Source organism: Talpa occidentalis, unplaced genomic scaffold, assembly GCF_014898055.3.
Source record: "Talpa occidentalis isolate TD23 unplaced genomic scaffold, MPIMG_talOcc4v2.1 talOcc4.12, whole genome shotgun sequence".
Taxonomy (NCBI): Eukaryota; Metazoa; Chordata; class Mammalia; order Eulipotyphla; family Talpidae; genus Talpa; species Talpa occidentalis.
This window is the reverse complement of record NW_023601212.1, coordinates 64,603,065-64,625,621: the sequence shown is the minus strand read 5'-3', so window position 1 is coordinate 64,625,621 and position 22,557 is coordinate 64,603,065. Positions and strand designations below refer to the sequence as shown.

Sequence of the window (22,557 nt, the reverse complement as noted above, 5' to 3'; positions counted from 1 at the left end):
GTACGGAAAACAGCCAGACAACCACCGGAAACTAGAGAGAGCTGGGAGAGGAGCAAATCCTTCCACACAAGCAACCAAGTCTGCTGATACCTTGATTTTGGACCTCTAGCCTCCAGGCTTGTGAGAGAATAAATATTTGGTGCTTAAACCAACCCTCAGATACAGATACAATAGATATGTGGGCAGTGCGGCAGGAAAGGGGAGGAAATCAATCAAGGGAGCGTTATCGAGCTCGTTATCAGTGCTGACAGCTGGAGCTTCCTCATGCTGGCAAATTTGAGGAAATGGCATGGAAAGGGGACTGCAGTTACCCCAGCGAGGCGCAAGGCCGTGTGGGCTGGTGGAGCTGCTCTGAAGTCTGACCCTTGCATTGGACCTTTGCCCTTCTAGCTTGCAGATGCACAGGCGGAGCAGCCTCCAGAGCCAGAGAGAGTCCTTGACCCAGAGGTGCAGGCGGAACTGCCGGAGCACAGAGCAGGAGGCCAGGGGTATGGATGGGACCTGATGCATCTGCTACAAAGGGTGCATTAAATCTTTGGGATGTTGGTAGGTTTTGCTGTAGAATTGAACACAGAGGTTATTAAGACGGGTAAAGTGTGGCTGGTCTCTTTATATAACGGGGCAATCCTGTCTTTCAGGGCCCCTCACTGCTCCCTCCAGTCATTTGCCTGTCCTGATTGCCATGGGCCCTGGGCAGGCCTGGAAGCTGCTCCGAAGGAAGGAGTTAGAGCCCCTTATCTGCAGCATTTGTGCTCACGCCTTTGATCATGCAGCTTCCCCTCTCATGGTGACTTCCTGTCCTTCTCCTTGCATTAAATTCTGCCCCTTCCAGTCCTGTCAGCCCCCCACCACACGCCGCGTGTTCCAGGCCCCCACCCCCTGCCCCATGCATCCCCCTTCTTAGAAGTCCCTCCCAGAGCTCTGACTTTTTGAGCCACTCAACATAGTCTTGTACTGAACCTTTCTCAAACTGTGTTCTTCAGGACACTTGGTAGATGTTCCCTGAAATAAGTGGGAAAAACAACAGCAACGACAGTGCCAAATGGGGTCACATCAATTGCCCAGCCTTGGGGAGGGTAATGCACATTTGCAGAAAGAAAGTTCTGAAAAGTCCTACAGTGAGATAAGAAACAAAACCTGCCTTGACTTTGTTAAAACTATTGTTTCCAAAATGTACAACCCACTTTGGGTGGTGGGGTATCCCCATCTTACAGGATAGAGTTTGGGGAATAACCTTCATTATACACTTCAGTGAAGAAGAGCTTTGTGAATTGACTGTTTTGGACAAGGAAGGAGGCTCGAGAGAGCATATCCCCCACCGGGCAAGTAAGGACCGGGCCTGGAAGAGGAGGTTACAGATCCGGGTTCCAAAGGCCACGTATGAGTGGTTTCCTCAGTCTCTTCATCCCAGAACCACGGAGGGTGGGGGGTAAGGCTGGGGAGGGCGGGGAGGAACAGCCAAGCTCCCTTCTGGTGTTTCCTGATTTCCAATTCCCTCTACCAGATCTGCTCTTTCATTTTTTTTAAGATTTATTTATTTATGCATACAAGAACTGAGGTATAGGCCAGAGGTGCCGGGGCGGGGTGAGACCCCAGATCTGCTCTTTCTAATCCCTTCTCCACACGCAGGCAAACTTTAATTACTCCTCCAATAGTCACCCAAAAAAGAAAAAAAATCTCCTTTTCGTAACTTGGCTGCACTGGCTCCACTCTGTTTTATTTTCACCTTTGCAAGCTGTTAATGAAGTATCTTGTTAAAGTATACCCTAATAGGAAAATTACTCGCTCTTCTCGCATTGGTTTTAGTCTTCTCTAGTTAGGTTAACTAGGTGACTATAACAGATGCCATCTGCCAGTAGAGGTGAGTTTGGCTGCCAGAGCCTTGGCTCAGGGGCCGCTGTCCTTGTGATCACCACAGTCCTGGACAGTCTAAGCGGAGAAGTCAGAAATGTCAGTAATTTATCAGCAGGATGAAGCATTTATCTGTCCCTCTGAGTCATGAAGGGCAGACCAGGTGGGCGTGGGAATCCCAGGTAAAAGTGCATCACAAAAAAAACCCCTCAAAAAGGAAATCCTTCCAACTCCTAGGGGTCAATCCTGCCTGGGAGGCCATTCTTTGGTAAGCAGCCGGGCACACCTCTGTTTAAGAAAATGAAAGACAGGGCCTCCCGGTGGCGCAGTGGTTGAGCGCTGGGTTGCGAAGCTGCCCGCAGCCTCCGTGGAGCCGGGTTGATCCCCAGCTGCTCCCCGGCCACAGGAGGAAGGTCCCACATGGCGCGCAGACCTCTCCTGCCGCCCGCTGCTCCCCTCAGCAGTGTACTTTGGTCCTTCTGCCTGCTCTGCTCCCCGCTCTGGCTCTGGTGAATTCTCTCACCCTCCCGCACTTCTGACTGTACCCAGTGCTTGTATAAATAAATAAATAAATAAATCTTTTAAAAAAAGAAAAAAAAGAAAGAAAATGAAAGACATCTGGCCACTCTACAAAATCCAGTACGGGAAAATCCACACACATGACAACAGCTCAATAAGAAAATGAATTTTTGCATAACTAAAGGATTCAGCAATATATGTCTCAACATTGTTATAATATTCTCTTGACCAAAACTTTCCAGGAATCTCATCCAGTGGGAAAAGCTCCCCTTTTGCATAACCCCATTTAAAAAAAAAAAAGTTTTGCTGTATAAGATATTTGCTTAATCTAGACAGAGTAATAATATAGGGTTACTCATTCATTAGTCTTCTATTGAACACCTACACAGACTAAAAGCCCCCCCCCCCACTGTATTTTATTTCGGGATGTGTGTGTGTTCACAGCTGTCTTTCTGCCTATACCCTGCTTGCCTTCTTTCTGAAAGGATTCAGGGTAGATTGCTCACTTGATTTTCTCCCAGCGGCTGCCAGAGAGCAGATGATGTGAAGCCAGGCCCCAGGGCTGCTACCGGTCCTCACACAGTCTGTAGTCCTGTGCATGGGCAGGTTTAGGCCTGTGGCACGCCCCCTCAAAAAAAACCCAGACAACAAAAGTATGGCAAGGTAGAGGCTGGAGGGGAGGGAGATCAAACGAGGTTCATCAGCATTGTGAACCTAGCCATTGAGGGTGGGCTCTTAGTGTAGGGAGGATCCAATACCTGTGCAACCTCCTGAGACAGTTAAAGGCTGTCTCCCTGCTCGTGGAAGTGGCTGGTCTGCCACTAGCAGGGACTCCGGACAGGCAGACTGATCTAACAAGACCAGCCACCACCCCCCTTTCTGCCCCTGCAGTTCTCTTGGGGTTGTTATTCCAACAGGAAGCCTCTTCACAGAGAGTAAGATTCAAGTAGCCAGAGTAAGAAGCACCATTTACTTCGAACAGGGCAACCTGGTGGTCCAGGGGATAGATGGTTGGAGAAAGAATCAAAAGTCCTGAGTTTAAGTACTAACTCTGCCTCTTGCTGATTATCTGACATTTGGCTGGTTTATTTATCCTTAGGACCACCATTTCTTCCTTGGGAAAATCTAGAAGCTATCTCTCCTTTTCAGCTGGAATGTTCTCTAACTCCGTCATATCAGGTCAGCCCCATTGTGATCAGATAATTTTCCCAAAAGTCTCCATCTACTCTTCTGTTACTGAAGGCAAAATTCACTGACAGCATCCCCAACTCCCACCCCAGCCTAGTCATGATATCACCACTTCTAATTGGAAGGAAGTTACATGATACAAGAGGTGATTCCTGACGACTTTGCAAAATTCAAGTTACTTTCTCAAAAGAATAAATGTAAAATTAAGTCATCTTATTCTGCAGAGTGCACATAAATTGCTGCTTTATTAGCCCTTTTGTATTGCATTATTTTGAATTTGCATAATTCAAAATGCCATTAAATGTTACTTGTATATTCCCTCTGGAAGGATTATTTTTAAAATGCATGGTGGTGATGGGAAAGAGGTGATGACACAGGGTCATACTTGACAGAGAAATGCCATGGGTATGAAGGAATGCAGTAGGGTGAGCATCCAGGGCCATAGAGAGGACCCCCTAGAGAGGACCCTTGGGAAATCATTCTTCACTGAACTTGAAATGATTGTTCAATTTTGAGATAAGGTTTCTTTCCTCCTTCCTTCCTTCCTTTTTTCCTTCCTTTTTAATAGAAATCGCTCCTGATGTGAATGCTGCTAGAAAATGCTCAATCCTAAATTAGAAATCCCCAATTAGTCAAATCTCACTATCTCAGCATGGAGGAGCCATTTTGTGCTCTTCAAAATGGCTGACAGGAATTTCTGAGGACCCAAGGGTCTGAATCCAAACCAGGAATTCAATCAGCTTCAAGTCTGAGACTTTGTGGTTAGAGCCATAGCTAGAAACTAATGGATGTATTTTTTCCAAACCAATGAAATCAAGAAATTGCCACAAAGATCAAAAACTGCTCTCTAAGTCTTCCCTTCCACATTCTCTCTGCTGGCCCCTTTGGATTGCAAACGCTTGTGATTATAACTTTATTCACAACCCAATTCTGGTTTCCAAGTAGCTTCCTTTCCAAGATGAGCTTACAAAGCTTTGAAAATTAGAGGCTCCTCTCCCCTCCCCTTGAAAAGCTATTCCTGACAACGTGCTATGTGGAAATGGAAGGAGTTTGCTTTATAGCAGCCTCCCTCGTGGAATTATGGACGGGAACATTTAACAATACAGCATTTGCAATGGGTAGGTGAGAGCTGGCCAAGTTTTTAAAGGGGATTTCACAGGCCAGGTCAGCAGGGAGATGGATGGGTGAGCTGCAGTGGATACAATTATTTGACTCTCTGAGCTGTTCTTTTGAAGCCTCTATACTTAATAGAAAGAAAAAGAATAATCCTCTTTGACAACCTTTTGTAGCTCAATCTTTATTGTTCCCACTGAAATTCAAAGAAAATGAACAAGATTCATTTTGTCCAGAAAGCATTTGTGTATTTTATATAGGTCTGGGCTTTGAAGCATTGATCGTTAAGTGGGAGAAAAGACAAAGATTTCTCTCTAATCTGAAGAATTAAAGAGGGACTTTTTGAAGCTCTCTAGCCTAGCTGAAAACAGTCCTGGGTGGTATCTCCTGATATTCACCTCCTTTGTTATTAAACTCAGCATGGAAATTAGCATGGGCTCACAAAATGATAAAAATTAAACCACACCACACAGAAGTAAGCCTACAGGCAAATTAAGTCACTATCATAAACCGCGAAAACATATCCTGAGGACCAGGGGAGCTTTCTTTTACTTATGAACTTTCAGTCATCAACTTCCATCTCCAAATACTGGTTTGGACAACAGGCCAGTTGGGTCGATTGTGGGATTGTTGGTTTCACTTGGGGAATGTGACTGCTGCTTGGTAAATATTTACTCACCAATAAGTTGCGTGACTGACAGAATGGTCTGAATAATCAGATATTAAAAATAACCATCAGTCTGGCCATACCAACTCTTGCTGGCCAAAGAGCCTCCTGAGAGGGCTGTTGGCCAATCTGTTATTGGGGTAGAAAAAAAGAAAAGTGCCAAATGCCGTCGGGCTAATTTAGCCCAAACTCAGAAGATAGAAGAACTGGTGAGAATTTGGGGAGCTGCTGATATTTTTGCCGACAGTTATTTGTGTGCTGGGCCTCCACCATGAGAAGGACTCATCTAAAGGAGTTATTTGTGTTGGGTTTTTAACCCTGAATTCTGAGAATAACAATAATTTTCCACCTTCTTTTGTCAACTTAACTCTGGTAACAATGTCAACAGTGGGCCAGGGAGATCCCCACACATCTGGGCTTGAATTTAAGGGGGTGGACAAGTTTTCCACAGGTGGGGGTGGGGTAGAGTCAGCATTCTAAGCAGAGGGAATGGGAGGAAATCAAAGAAGGAAAGACGCCAGCCTTACTTGGGAGACGGGAGACATCTAAGGGGAGCTGGACCTCACCAACCGAAGAAGTCTCTGCGTCCATGAGGAAGTAACTCCCACTTTTCCATAATCTTCCAGTTTCGATGCCCCTTTCTTGTGTCCCTTCTGCACAGAACCCTTAGAATGTGCTCAGGGATATCTCAGACCTGCTCTTCACCTACCCAGATTGCCAAATCCAAGCTCATGCGATGCTGGCCCTTCCTTCTACCCAAGTGTCCTACCGCAGCCCCCCTCTTCTTAACGTCACACACCAGACACACAAAACCACACACTGGTGCACACAGAACACAGACCTTCAGAGCCAATACACATCCATCAGCAAACAGACACTCACACGCATGCATCAGGTACACCAGTACATTCACATCTGTACACTCACCTTGGAACACACCCAAACACATAGCACCATACAGTCTAGCACATGCAGCACAACACCATACAGTCTAGCACATGCATCCTGGGGTGTGGACACCTGCATCCCCATCAGAACACACTGGTAAACATAGCTTGACCTGCTGGTTTGCCAGCGCCTATGCTGAGCTATGCCCCACAGGACGGGGCTCAGGCGTGGGCTGTTACCATGATGGATGCACCGGACTCAACTGCCTTCCCTCTGGAGCTTGCTGCTCTGGCCAGTCAGCCCTCTGTGCAACAGGCCACCACTACCATCCCCAATCCTGGACCGAGGAAGGCTAGCCCTTGCTACTCTTCCCCATAACCTCTTCTCCAATTCCGCCCTCACTCCCAACCCCCAAGACAAAATGGCAGTTCTACCTCACTTCATACTACGCTGCCATCCACGTTGAGTCTTAGAGCCAGTATAATAGCGCACAATGGGGAAGCACAACAAGACACTTGACTTGCAGCTACAGCAATAGAAGAAATCAGGATTTGTTTGATCTAAATGTAACACCAACCTAAATGGTGTTGATTTACACTAGCAGGCATGCTCCCCAACCACAGTTTGGCAAAGGCAATGTACAAATGACCCCTCCCCCACATTCATGTTCTGCTGTCTCTGGGACACCTCTCCTTTCCCCAACCTTCTTCTCAGCCAGCTTTGGGAGCAGCCACTGGGTCACAGATATTCAAATATTTGGCTCTTTAATTGACCGTGTGTTTGCTCTGCTCAGCCCAGGCAGATGCATGGGGACTTGAGGCAAAAATATGACACAAATAATTGAGAATTCATTGTAAACATTTTCATTCAAAGGCAATTTTCCCACTCCCCAAGGATTTTGCAGGGAAGTCTCAGTTCGGAGGCTGTGTGTTGCGGCCTGCTATTCTTCTAGAAAACCTCATGCACACAAACCTTTACACACCATGTGAAGATTCCTTCTTATAGAGATCAATTACAGGCTAGTATTTAGAACCTTCTCTTAAATATGATTTAATTTATATTTCGATTTACCTATTTGTTCCACCCATTTGGTTGTGGTGTACTCGTGAGTATAAAAACAAGTTGAATTGCAGGGCCTCCCTGGTGGCGCAAGGGGTTAAGCACCGCACTATGAAGCAATCTGCATGAATTCGATCCCCAACGGGGAGCAATCCACATGTCAAGGCAGTCCCCTCCTGTCTTGCCTGCTACTCCCCTCAGCAGTGTCTTTCAGTCAGTCTACCTGTTCTGTTTCCCACTCTGTCTCTGGTGAGTCCTCTCACCGCCCACCGCCCCCCCACATCTCTGGCCTGTACCCCAGCTCTTATATGCATAAATAAATAAATAAGTCTCAAAAAAAAAGTTGAATTGCAAACCGAGGCCCTTCCTTCTTAAGAAAACTCCACAATAGATGCATTGTTAAGAATAAAATGGAAAATATGGACTTTACCAGATTTGGTGAAAATGCGAGTTCAGACTATAATAATATACCAGAGAAAAACATAATTCTACATTAACAGACAAACATTTCAAAATTTAGCAGAAAAATTTATATGAAATGAAAATATTCATCATCAAAACAAGAATTTACTTCAACAATTGAGAGGAAAATAGTAAGAAGTGCTTCCCAAGGGAAATACCTTCAAAAATCTGCTTTGAATTCACTCATTGGTTTTATGATATTGCAACTGATGAGCACAGACGTGGTACGGAGACTGTATAGAACATTCTAGAGCACCACCCTGAACAAGGGATCAGCCTAACTGTTGTTTGGGGCCGCCTTCTACACTTAGGCATGCCATCAACCCTCAGAATTTCATTTTCTTCATTTATAAAAAGAGGGTCCTACTACCTTTTCTGCCTTTTGTAGGATTGTTACGACGAGAGGGTGCAGCCAGCGAAAACACAGGGAAGGGCTTCGTAACTAGGAAGGGAAGGCTGCAGTAAGAGGACAAGGTCTGGACTGGGCAGGGGCCCTGCCACCCTACTTTTAATGTTTCCATGCATTTGTTTCACTTGCTCCCTCTCCAGCTTGTTGCTGAGTGTGCACATCATAACGCAAGCAAAGTGACGAGTGGAAGCACCTAACATTTCCACCGCTGCTGTTTGGCTGCATCACACAGCAACCTGCTTTCTTTTCGTGCCGGCTTTCACAACCAGACTCTCACCGGCAAAGTCCTTGGGGGGTCCCCAGTAAATCTGCAACTGATGCCCAGGCAGGAGGGACCTGCCAGAAGACATTGGACCTCATTTTTGCGTTTTCACAACAGAGGCACTGGCTAGAGTTAGAAATTTCGGCAAGTCCAGATTTTAAAAAGGATTTGGAGCAGGGGCCTCCCTGGTGGTGCAAGGGGTTAAGCACTGCACTATGAAGCAATCCGCAGCCTCTGCAGCATGAGTTCCATCCCCGGCCAGGGAGCTACCCACTTGGCATAGCAGACCTTTCCTGCCTCGCCCACTGCTCCCCTCAGCAGTGTATTTCAGTCAGTCTGCCTGTTCTGTTCCCCACTCTGTCTCTGGAGAATCCTCTCAGACCCCCCCCCCCCACATCTCTGGCCTGTATCCCAGCTCTTGTATGCATAAATAAATAAATCTTTTTTTTTTTTTTTAAAGGATTTGGAGCAGCAGTCGAAAATGAAGTTTAGGTTCCTAATTCTGTGAGCCTAGCCAACGGGATGGGAGCTAGGTAACTAATTGTTCTTTAAAGGTTTGCAATGTCACGACCACATGCAATTCATTTTTTAGTTGAAAATCTCTTTCATCCTTAGAAAAACTGAAACCCAGGGACGGATTTTTGCCCAAGTTTATACTGTAATTTCATAACAAAGGAAGAAAAAGAAAGCATGTTAGTACCAGTGCTCCTACTTTCTTGCACAGGGAGGTGAGGGAGGGGGGTGGTGGTGAGGGAGGGTAGAGTGGGGTGATACTCTTATTGTGCAGCTTGGGAAACTGAGGCATATATGATAATGGAAACTGTCTTTCAAGCACCTTTTGTGTGGAGACACTTCCAATTAGCATCTCTACTCCACCATCCTCGGGCAGAGGCTCAAGTTGTGATCGCCATCTTACAGAGGAAGTGCGAGCCCTAAAGGTGGGCAGCCGCAGGGTGAGGAGCTGGGGAGGGACTCGATCTCCCTCTTTCTGACTCCATGGCCTCTGTCTCCATCTGCTTCCATCACATTGTCTGCTCCCTGCAGCCACAAATCCTTGCAGATGGTCACAGGGAGTTGGGAAAGAACTTTCTTTCCCGACAGAGTTATTTTCAACAGAGGTTAAAGGATCTTGCAAACTGTGTTTTTTGTTTGTTTGTTTGTTTTTTGTTGTTTTTTTTTTTTTACTTTAGCCTATTCTTTTAATTGTCAGTCTGGGAGAAATTAGCCGAAGGAAGTAATTCAAAAGAAAATGTTAAGGTTACAGTAACAAAAGTTAGAAACAGTCCAAGTGCCCAACAATAAGGAAATAGTGAAGAAAATACGATACATAAACTTTGGAAGTTTACATAGCAATTAAAAACAATCATGAAGGCTAAGTATGAAAAAATGCTCACAGTAGGATAGTTTTAAAAAGCACAAAAAATATTCCATACATCTATGAATATATGCATATATACTTGCAAAAAATATTGGAATGTGACATGAAATGAAAATGAAAGTTACTGAGCTGACTTTGAAAGATTATGGATTTAAAAAATTTTGTAACTCACTGATTTTATGATATGTTTGCTAAAATAACTCAAATTAAGGGGGAGGGGGAGCGATAGCTACTTGGAATATGGATTTAGTAACTGAGGCCAAGCTAGACTATTATGGCTAAATATACTGCTTTTTGTTCCCATATTCTGAGGCAATCGAGCAACTGGATTCCCTGGATTATACTGTCATCTGCAGGCGCTTCCTTTTATCCATTCATCTTTCATTAGTATATTACTCCATTAGTTAATATTCTCCAACAGCGTTTTTTATGTTCCGCTTTTCACTAGTGTCAAAAGCAAGTCAGAAAAAAATGTGGGTTTTTTGTTTATTTTTGAGCTATAACATTGGTCCATCATATGAAATGATTATTTTCATAGTTCCAAAAATAAAGCAATACCAGAAATTTTACAACCGGAAAATTTTAATAACAGCAGGTTTATCTTCAGCCATCCTTGCAACTAATTTTGAATCATCCTATTTACCTAAACTACCTTATCTCCTATACCAGTCTGATTTTTTTTAAGTATTTTAACATGAAGTTCCCTAGAGAAAAAGTCCCACAATGCCCCTCCAATATACTATCTCAATTAAATCAGTGAATCACATGGAAGCATATAGAATTCCCTCATATACCCACTTTTTAATTCACTCCACAGAGATTACTACTGTGCTGCATGCTGGGATGTGTCTCTGAGCAAAACTGAGGTGTCATTTTCCTCAGGGACCATAAACATGATCGACTGTTTAGGCTGAAAGAAATGACTCTGTATTTGCACTGACTAAATGATCATTTTGTTTTAACGAACAGGCCCATTCAACCAAATTGGCTGAATGTTTGTTCGAACTGATCGAATCTATCATCACTTTCCTATGAAAAAGAACTAACGTTGGCTCAAGCAGAGAAGACAATTATTTGGAACTATTCCTTCGATTTATTTAATCAATTAGCTGACTTATAGGTAAATAAGATTCAAGAGAGAAAGGATTCCCGGGGTGCATTTGGACAATGCTAGTACAAGACGGTTGTCTAGCGGTGCCGAACATTTCCAAATAAAATGTGAGACCCAAAGCTTGGGTCTCTTGAAAGTAAAAGGGTATATCTAGTGAAAATTAAATTAAATTTTTTAAGACAAAGACTTTAAATAAATACAGCATTGCTAATCACCTAAGCAAGGGCTCCCTAGAACTGTTTTTATTTGGTGACTGCAGATGTGGGCTCTAGGCAAGCAAGTTTGAGACATGCCAAGGCTGAAAACAAAAGAGCTCAATCTGGATGAGCAGAGCTAGGTGATGGAGTTTCGAATAAACCACTGGTGATAATGTCATGGATGAAAAACTGGCACAGTGTCACTTAAAAACTACCATCCAATCTAGTCCCAAGCAAGTTAAGCAAATATCTAGTGTTTACAAATTTCCACTTACAGTGCTGTAAACCAATGTTACTTCAATTTTTAAAAAACAGGAAATTTCCATATAAATAGCCAGTCATGAGGCACCCACACCAACCATTTGGCTTCAAAATCTGAATGGACACCCTGACCAGTGATGACCAGGTGGACCTGGCTCCAATATCCTCCCCTAAACTATTTATATTGTATGTTTTTCAAGTGTTTTTTCACTTGTGGGGTGGGAAAGGGAAAAGGAGAGGGATATCCCCTATGGAATAAGTTTAAAAAATAAAAATGGGGGGCCTCCCTGGTGGTGCAAGGAGTTAAGTGTCAGCACTATGAAGCTCTCTGCAGCCACTGCAGCACAAGTGTGATCCCTGGCCAGGGAGCTACCCACACAACGCAGCAGACCTCTCCTGTCTTGCCCGCTGCTCCCCTCAGCAGAGTATTTCAGTAGATCCGCCTGCTCTGCTCCCCACTCTGTCTCAGGTGAATCCTCTCACCCTACATACCTCTGGCCTGCACCCCAGCTCTTGTATGCATAAATAAATATATCTTTTTTTTTAACTTTTTTTTGAAGATTTATTTATTTATTTATATAAGCACGGGGTACAGTCAGAAGCACGGGATGGTGAGAGAATTCACCAGAGCCAGAGCGGAGAACAGAACAGGCAGACCCCAACAAAATACACCGCTGAGGGGAGCATCGGGAGTGGCAGGAGAGTTCTGTGCGCCATGTGGGACCCTCGCCCGGTGGCTGGGGATCAAACCGGTGCTGAAGAGGCTGCGGGCAGCTTTGTAGCCCAGCGCTCAACCGCTGAGCCACCAGGGGAGGCCCATAAATAAATATATCTTTAAAAAATAAGTAGGGATTCTCCCTGGTGGTGCAGGGATTAAAGACAGCGCTGTCAAGCTACTGCCGGCCACTACAGCATGAGTTCGATCCCTAGTCACCCAGGGAGCAACCCACATGACGCAGCAGACCTCTCCTGTCTTGCCCGCTGCTCCCCTCAGCAGTGTATTTCAGTACATCTGTCTGTTCTGCTCCCCACTCTGTCTCTGGTGAATCCTCTCACCTCCTGCACTTCTGGCTTGCACCCCAGTTCTTGTATGCATAAATAAACAAATCTTTAAAATAAATAAATAAAGATTTAGTTCTCAATTCTGCCTGCCACCTACTATCTTCCAACTCTGTTCCTGTGCAACTATGGGTCTATTCAAAAATCAAACAAGGATGAAATGGATTTCAACAAATAAAGAAAATGCCCTGTGCTTCTTTCTAACAGAACTGAAAGCAAATTAAGGACCCTAACCATGGGCTTTTCTATTTCCTATTTCAGGATGTTGAGAGCAAGAGAAAAGGCCAGGGTGTAATAAGCTTTCTGCTCTATATCAGATGCTGTGCAGTCACTTCCCTTTTTCACAGCTCTGCAAGGAAGATGACCCTTCTATTAGAGTGAGAAAACTGAAGCTCAGAGAGGTTAAGAAATGTACCTAAGGTTGCACAGCTAAAAAAGCTGCAGCGCTGGGATTCCATCTGTGGTTGACCTGACTCTTCCCACCATAGCCAGCTACCTTCTTCCTTGGAGCAGAGTTGCTCCCAAGCCTGGGAGCTTGCTTTTCCTGAGACCTGTGACTGAGCCTCTCCTCCCTGGACAAAGAACAAAGGCCACACTGACCACTGGGTGTGCTCATAGCTACAGTGGAGCAGGGCTCACGGTGCTGAGGACCTGAGGGCTCTGAAGGTAAAAACATGGCCGTGCCATTTGTGCCCCATTTATCTCTTCTAATCTCAGGCCCTGTGACTGTGTCGGCAAAGGACTACCTCCTCCTGTAGACGGGTTAGATCGTTGTTTCCTTTGATCCTAATTATCTGGGCATTTATGAGGAAACACAGTAAAAAAGTCTTAGCAAATAGTAGGTGTTTCAGAAGGGCCTGGGGGTGAATAACTGAACTGAGCAAGAAAAGAGAGGTGACTTCCACTTAAATTGTCAGCAGCAGCCGCCGGTGTTGAAGGCCTCTCTTAAGTTCCCCCTTCCCTGATCTCATCCAGGCTAGGACACCTTGAAAAACTTTTGTCTAGTTGCCTCATCTGAAAATAGCTGAAATTTCACTCTCCACACTGGCAAAGCAAGTGACATTTGAAAGGTCAAAAAATTTCTATGAGTCTAAAGTTTTTTCCTCCCGAATGTTATTTATGGAAATGGGGCCTGGCCCCCATCTTGTCTGCTGGCAACCATCAATATCCAAGCAACCGTTCATTTTCTCATCTGATTCACCTCGTCTTTGCTTTAGCCCCACGGCCAACACAGTTGGACCGGGAGGAAACTCTGTGTCGTGAAACAACCTGCCAAGTGCAATTCTCAGGCCTGGAGACCAGAATCTGACCTACCCCTCAAATCTCTGGATTCACAAGCTGTTTGAGCATCATGTCCTTTGTTTCCCCCCATATATCCCAAGCACGGGCAGCTCTGGGATCGCTCTGGTGTCCCCAACCCACTGTGCGAGTGACTCATACATGACAAGGCTTTTCTGAGAAGAGAGCTGCGATCTTACAGAAAACCTGCCATGGCTTCATCCCCAGGATCCCTTGGGTGTGAGGCCAAGGCTGAGCCACAGTCCCTGGCAGGAACAGATGTACGGGAGGCCTCTGGCCCTCCCACCATTGTCCAGAAACACTTCCCCCCATGGAGGTGGGCTGTTAGGTGTTGGAATGACTCTTGCCTGTGTCTCTCCTCCCTGTTTCTTTAGATTCAAATCTAGCTTGCCTCATTTCTTGTAAAAATGCCACGACGCCAACCCCTTAAGACGGTCCATTTTGTCTCCTCATTAGTTCTTCTCATTTTCGCGGCCAGAAAACATGATAGAAATGAAAGAATTGTCGAAAAACCAGGCTCCCCTGAACTGGAACGTGCTGAGGAGTGCGCTTTCTTGTTGGCTGGTTGGTTGATACTAGGGTGTCTAAGTGACACCCTCTCCTCTGTCCCCCACATTCTGTCAGCATCTCTGGCTTTCTGGCCTCAGCTAGAGCTGCCTGGAGTGAGAGGAGGTGGTGCATCACTGAGCCTGGGGTGAGTGTGGAACAGGACAACCCTTGCTTAGGACATGGGGAGCAGGCGCAGCCAAGACAAACCACCCACCCAAACCCTGCGGAGGCCACCTCCCTCTTTCGCCAACCCCACTCAGCCCTGGCGCATGGGGGCCTTCAAGGCAGCCAGGGCTGTGGCGTGGCGTGAGCCTGCCTGACAACCAGCGAAATGTTCTTTGTCGAAGGAAGAGGGAAGGGGGCTGAGTGATGCGCCAGCAAAGGGGTCAAAGAAGGAGATGCAGAGACAAAAATGTCGTAACACAAAACCTGGCCCACTTGACACTTTCCTGCCCCATCCAGCTTCTGTTAGATTCCCTCCTTTTCTCCACACTGGGTCTGCCTCGGTTGCTTTTCTGCTCACCTCCTCCCCAACTTTTCTCTCTTATCACTGGAAAGATCTCCACTTTGGGCAGGTGTGCATTCAAGCAGTGGGCTCTGAACTGATGCCCACCTTGGCTGATATGAGGAGGTGCCACGGCTGAGCCTGACCTGCCTCTGCTCAGCTACCCATTGATTTGGGGAGATGGAGTCTGAAGGAGACACCTGCTCTTCGCCTCTCTCCATCCCTCCCCAACATGCACAAATAATTTTTAAAAGGTCCATCCATGAGTCCACTTACCTGTAACGGGGAGCTGCGCCTGCAGGATGGAGGTGATGACAAGTGCCTTCCACTTCATCTTGAAGCTTCCCCCAGGAATCGCTGGGAGGCAGAGGCTGTGAGGCCTTGGCTGGGACAAAGACAAGGAGACTCTGCCGGCTTTGTTCTGCCGCTGCCACCTCAGGAAGTGGAGGATGATGGGGCCTTTGAGAAGAAGGCACCTGCCTACAGCGCCAAGAAACTCACACTCCCCCTTTTGGTTCATAGGCAGGAAGCCAGGGGAGGTTTGAGGGTTTGGTGTGTGTGTGTACGTGCATCTGCCTGTGTGAATTTTGCTCTAACTCTTGTTTAACTTTTGTTTTGTTTTCCCTTTTTTCGTATTTTTGCTAATTTCTTAATGGCTGAATTTAGTCCCTAGCAGAGTCCCCGTATCTGTAAGAACGTTTGCTCTTTTCCTAGTAGCTCAAACATATTATGAAGCTTGGTGAAATGAGAGCGCTCTGGATTCAGAGTCACACTAAATGTAGAGAAAAAATACTCGATTTAGTGACATTTCTGTCACCTACTTGCTGTGTGGCCTTGAGTAAGTCACTCAGCATCTCTAGGCTTCAGTGACCTTATCTATAAAGCAAATTGCTGGAGTCAATCTGAGGTTGCAGCTCTGAATGCGGCCTGAATTTGTACGATGTAAGAGTCTGAAATACTACAGCTCACATGGACTATCAGACATGTTTTTTTAGTTATCAGCATTTAAATATTGGAGTGGTTTACAATAATAAAAAGATAAATATCCAGAAATAAACTTGATAAAAAGTATAACACTTATATGAAACAAACTTGAAAACATTACTAAAAAAAAGACAGAGAAAACACTTGGGTAAGTGAAGACATATAATCCAGTCTTTAATAAAAAGCTCCATCTTAAGCAGCCCATGATTCTCCCTGAGTTAATCAGTCAGTCTTACTGCAAGACCAACGAAAGTTCCAGAACAAGACAAACTGGCTTCAAAAATTACATGAAAAAAGTTACAGAAAACATTACTAAAAAAAAGACGCAGAGAAAAGTCTTGGGTAAGTGAAAAATTATAATCCGGTCTTTAATAAAAAGCTCCCTCTTAAGCAGCCCATTGTTCTCCCTAAATTAATCAGTCAGTCTTAAGGCAAGACCAACGAAAGTTCTAGAACAAGACAAACTGGCTTCAAAAATTACATGAAAAAGTTACAAGAATAGCCAGGACACTGAAAGCACAAATTACGAAAATTGAAAGTTTTGTGCACAAAGGAAACTATCAAGAAAGTAAAAACGCAATCCATAGAATGGGAGAAAAGATTTCCAAATTACATGTTAATAAGAGTCAAGTATGCAGAGTATAGAAATAATTCCTACAACTACAACAATAAAAAAAAAAATGAAAAATTGGCCTAAGGACCCTGATGACCTCCCCTTAGTGTCCAGCATCTTAATGTCTTCCAAGGCCACCCCGATACAACCCTTGGCCCCAGCCCAGATCCAGTGCTTTCCTCTGAAGAATGAAGAGCAGTTGAGGAACGTGATCAAACGCGAAGTAGTTCATCATTAAAACACTTTTCTCTCACCAAAAGACTTCACTATTTCAGATCTTTCCTGTCACTTGATCTTGCAGCCAAAATTCTAGAGAAACTATAAATCAAATAAGGAAACTTAATGGAGTAGAATTTTAAATAATAATGACTTGATTCATTTAGTGTTCTACCCTGAAGACAAACAGAAACTTTACCAGCAAATATTCCAAAATACATCTTTCAGAAGTGAATTGTTAGTGTATCAATAGCTGAATTATTATGTATGGTCATTTACTGGGTTTTTACTTTTGGGGAAGGGAAATATTTTTGTTTATTTAAAATTTTGAATATTTGTAATTTGTTGTTCCCAAGATATATATGCAATAGCAGAATTTGTTTTACTTTCATGTATTATTAATAACTTCTAAATGAAGACAAGTGAGTGTGAAATTGGAAGAAGGATGACTTTATTAATCAAATGATGTCTTGAGTTTTCTAAGCAAGAGGATTGTTTTATTTTTGTATGAAAACAGTTTCTTAGCAAACTTGTTTGCAAAGAATAATATTGTGTTGTGTATTAGATTGTTCCATCCTGTGTGTGAAGCAGATTTGATCTTTGTCTTCTTAAGTTACTCTACTTTATAGCGGTGGTTGTATTTTAAAAAAAAAAAAAATACTGCGTTATCTCATGTCTTCAAAAAATGTTTAAAGTGTGACTTAAACGCAAATGATTACCAAATTTATATGAAAATAGAACAACTTAAATGAATTATATGTCACGAGTATCTTATTTTGTTGATGTGCCTTTGATTTAAATTGGGCCACCTTTAGATTGTTAAGAATCATCTTTGAAGAGCCTGGAAATAAAATTTCTGCTTAATTCGTCAGAAAAAAATTTGACCAAAGATGTGAGTAAACACTTCTCAGAGCTAGAAGGAATTATGCTCAGTGAAATAAGTCAGACGGAAAAAGAAAAATATTGGATGGTTTCACTTATGGAAGAAAATATAGGGGAGCCAAAAAAGACATGAGGGGTAAAAAATAATAACAATGCAAAACACAATAAAACAAAACAAAAACAAACAGACAATTATAAACCAGAGACATCCTGCAGGGATGGGGGAGGGAGAGGGATTCCAGGGAGGGAGGGAGGGAGGGAGGAGCACAGGGGACTGTGGTGATGGTGCTCCGGTGAATTGGTGGAGGAAATTCTATGGGGACTACACCTGAGGGGTATAAAAAAAGGATACATTGTTTAAAAATGAACAATGACGTAAAATATACATAAATTAATTAATTAAAAAAAAACATTTTCCCAAAGAAAATATACAAGGATCAATAAACACATGAAGGTGTTCAACATCACCAGCCCTTAGGGAAATGCAAATCAAAACTACAATGACTTATACCTGCACCCACTAGGATTTTTTATTCTAGGCAGAATAAAAATGACAGAACCTACTAGGATGCCTGGAATAAAAATGACAGAAAATGTTGGCCAGGACGTAAAGAAATTGGGGCCCTCTTTCTTCATTCAGATGCAAAGGCCCTGGAGGAACAGGTAAAGCCTGATTGGTTACACCTGGGTATAAAGTGTTTACTATTGTGTCAGAGACCCTCCCGGTTAGATGGAGGCGAGAAGCCCTCTAACTTAAACTTCCATTTTTCAAAGGAGAGAACAGAGTCCCGGAAAGGTAAAAGACTTGTTGAAGATGACAGAGCTAGCTAGTGCCAGAGTTCAGCTGCTATGGTGGTGTGGGGTGCTGCTTCCCAGGAGATGGGGTACTCTGATAGACATAGGGGTTTTTTATGCCCACCTTTCCACTTCTTCCTCTCCCAATCCATATTCTGTATTACTCCTGGCCAGAACAGGTGGTGTAGCTAGAGTAGCCCAGAGCCTCATGCTGGGGGTGGTGAGGGTCAGGAGGTCACAGAGCACAGGGATGTCTTTGCAAACTCCACGCTAGGCCCCCACCTCTCAGCAACATATTTCATTTTCTTTGTTGTTGTTTTTGGTTTTGTCCTCTAACTTTAGCGGTGTGTGTTTAAAATGCTCTGCATGTCGATTTGATACACTAATACCTTACGGGAACAATTACCGCAGTTGGGTTAGTTAACACATCCGTCATCTCAACTAATTACCAGCTCTTTTTCGAGGTGAGAACATTTGAGATCTACTCCCTCAGCAATGCTCAAGTATTTAATGGCCATGTTATACCTCAGAACTCGTTCATTTCTTTTAAAAATTATGTTTATTGAGGTAATGGTTTCCTAAGATGTGTTTTAGGGGTATGGGTTCACACCTCCACAAATGTATGTTACCACACCGCACCCACCACCAAAGCCCAACAAATCTTCTACCAGAATCTATTGTGCCCCTTCCCCTATTTCCTTCTACCTTCTGACCCTCCTCTTCTGGTAGCCTCAAACAACTTATTCATCTTATAAATGGAAATTTGTGTCTTTTGACCAACATTGCTCATTTCCCCCACTTCCCGTCCCTATTAACTACCACTAACTTCGTTTCTATGAGTGATACCATACAGTATTTATCTTTCGCTGCCTGACTTATTTCATTTAACATAATACCTCCACTTTCCATCTATGTTGTCACAAGTGACAGGATTTCCTTCTTTTCATGGCTGGGTAATATTCCATTGTGAATATAGACCACATCTTCATTATTCATCCATTCACCTGTTGGTGTACACTTTGGCTGTTTCTACGTCTTGGCTATTGTGAATAATGTTGCAGTGAATATGAGAGTGCAGGTATTGCTTCAAGATCCTGACCTCATTTCTTTTGGAGATATAACCAGAAGAAAGATTGCCAGATCAGATGGTAGTTATCTCTAGCTTTTTTTGATAATAGCCATTGTAGCACATGTGAGGTGACATTTCACTGTGGTTTTGATATGCATTTCCCTGATGATTAGTGGTGCCGAACCTCTTTTTATGTACCTGTTGTCTCTATGTCTTCTTTTTTCTTTAAGATGTACTTATTTATGCATACAAGAACTGGGTGTAAGCCAGAGGGGCGGGGGTGAGAGGATTCAGCAGAGACAGAGTGGGGAGCAGAACAGGCAGATCTACTGAAATACACTGCTAAGGGGAGCAGCGGGTGAGACAGGAGAGGTCTGCTGCACCATGTGAGTTGCTCCCTGGCCCGTGGGGGGGCGGGTGGGAGATGGAACTCATGCTGCAGTGGCTGGCAATAGCTTGATTGTGCTGTCTTTAACCCCTGTGCCACCAGGGAGGCCTGTCTATATGTCCTCTTTGGAATAATGTCTATTCAGTTCCTCTGCTCATTTTTTTAATTGGATTATTTGCTTTTTTGCTATTGAGTTGTATGAGTGTCTTATATTTTTTGAACATCAATCCCGGAACAGATTTATGATTTGAAAATTTTCTCCTATTCTGTAGGTTGTCTTTTCATTTTGTTGTTTCTTTTTCTGTACATAAGTTTTCTAGTTTGCTAGGGTCCCATTTGGTGATTTTTGCTTTTGTTGCTCGTGCTTTTGGTGTCGTGGCTTGTTCTTATATTTTTATAAATGAGCATATAATTGACATGTATTATTCTCGTTTTAGATGTACAACATAATGATTCAGCAATTGTACATGTGGCAAAATGATCATTACAATAAGTCTGTTTGCTGTACTTTCTTAACAACTTTCTAATTTGCAAGACCATCTTATTGGTTATAGTCCCCATGCTGTCCATTACATCTCCTTGATTTACAACTGGAAGTTTGTTTGTCTTGCTTCTCTCCACCCATTTCACCCACCCCCAACTCTTCCCCTCTGATTACCATCAATCTGTTTTCTGTCTTTCTGAGTTTTGGGGTTTTGTTTTTTTTAATTCCATCTATAAGTGAAATCAGATATGTGTCTCTAACTTGCAGGACTGTACATTGTTATAAATTCTTCAGAGCTATTTGTAACTTGTACTCTATAGCCTTTGACTGGGAACCCTAAGAAAATCATCAGCAATGTAGAAAATATTTTCTGCATAAAGAGCTTTCTCTTATAACAGGAAAAACTGGAAGTAACAAAAATGTTGAAACATTGGGGTGTCAAAAATAGGAATAGCCTGAAACTTTTGCCTGTTCTATGCCTCTTCAGTTAGCATTTCTTCTTCGTGTTCAGATGCCCCTCCAAATTTTCTTTGTCCCTGTGGTCCTCATGGTGCTGAGCTGAACCCCTGAATATAGGGAAGGATACAGGACCTGGGCCTCGCCGATAAGGGTACCCCACTCCCAACACAGCTATTGCTCAGAAATTACTCCCCTGGTCAGAAAAGAGGCACCTTCCACTCTCAGAATGCTGGCTGCACTTAAGACCTGCACAATGGAAGGATGAGAACTGAGTCCTGGAGGGATATTTTAAGATCATGAGCTCCTTTTTGTTGCTTAAATTACTTTCACTAGGGGTTCTGTCATCTGTAACAGAATGCTAATATAGACCATTATTTGCTAGCTGGGATAGATTGATCTGAGAAAATATTCTGCAGACATGCTAAGCCATCTCTATGAACAGTTTCTAGCAACATGAACTTGTGATTTAGTGAATAACATGTAAGACACAATATGCAGCATGATCTTGATAACATTTAAACATTTCATGGAAGCCAAGATTGGAAGAAAACACCTTAAATGACAGCAATCATGCTGACTGCTAGGATTTTGAATTTTTAACTATTTTATTTCCCATAATTTTCACATATGTGTAGCTTACTTACAATATATACTAAGGAAAAAAAAAACTAAGAAAAAGGTGGAAGTTTGATTGGTTGATTGATTACAAAAAGGACTTAAGTTACAACTATCTTGTCAGATGAAAATTTACAGAGCACCTGGCTCTGAAGTGACAGTTTGGAATTTCCCTACAAAAATATTGACCAACCAGCTTTACATGAAATAGAACGTTATTGTTTTCTGTAGTAAAACTGAGAATATGCCCTGTGATTGGAAAGTAGACTCTCCCCTTCAATTATTTTGTGATCTTTAGTATGAATATTACTAAGAAGGGAAATATGACATTAACAGCCTCAAGTCAGAATAGTGTATGCCGTTATTTCATCGAGCTCTGTCTCATTTCATAAAGGATGTTTCTCTACCCCACTATGTACCTGCAAGGAATTTGAATCTGGACTAGAAGGCAAAATAAATTGACTATTAATCATGGTTTGGCCAAGACAAATTTGGCCTTGACTAAGTTGAGCATAGTTCCTAGGCTGAGACAGTGGCTGTCAAAAGCAGACATCTAGGCTCAGTAGCTTCAGGCTTGCTCCTCAGTGATTCCCTCTTCCTACTTTTACAGTTCTCTTTTCTTTAAAAAAAAAAAAAAGATTTATTTTTATTTATTTATGCATACAAGAACTGAGGTATAGGCCAGAGCAAAGGTGCGGGGGTGAGAGGATTCACCAGAGACAGAGTGGGGAGCAGAACAGGCAGATCTACTGAAATACACTGCTGAGGGGAGTAGAGGGGAGACAGAGAGGTCTGCTGCGCCATGAGGGTAGCTCCCTGGCCTGGGAAGGAACTCATGGCCCAGTGGCTGGTGTTAGCTTGATAGCGCTGAGATTTTAACCCCTGCGCCGCCAGGGAGGCCCCTAAAGTTCTCTTAATCTTAGTCTGCCTTGCTCTCTGGGTCAAAGCCTGTCCCCAACCAGAACATTTGTCCTCTCTCTGGTAAAGAACAGGTTTCTGTCCCTCTTCTGTAGCAAGTAGGGCACACACAGGGCCTGGAAGGAGGGGTAAAACCATGAAAACCTGACAGCAGCAACATGAGACCAACCTGTTTCTTCTGTTGCCCCTGCTGGGTTGTCTTTGCACCTCAGCATCATTTTGGGGAGACCACCTAACCCATCCTGACTCCTGGCATCCTCATTCCTTGGGGCTTGATAGGCTCTGCTGTACAATAGACATCTGCACAAAGAGTGGTCTACAGTGCCCTCTGGTGGCCAATCATACTGTCACAGCTCA

General features: G+C 43.6%; 1 protein-coding gene across 1 annotated transcript in view; it reads right to left on the bottom strand.

The window, feature by feature from the left end:
* Positions 1-15,111, bottom strand: part of CD247 (CD247 molecule) — a 70,943-nt gene extending 55,832 nt beyond the window's left edge. The window contains exon 1 of the mRNA XM_037508006.2: positions 15,054-15,111. Coding sequence (XP_037363903.1) covers positions 15,054-15,111 — 58 coding nt within the window. The remainder of the gene's footprint in view (positions 1-15,053) is intronic.
* Positions 15,112-22,557: the final 7,446 nt, after the last annotated feature.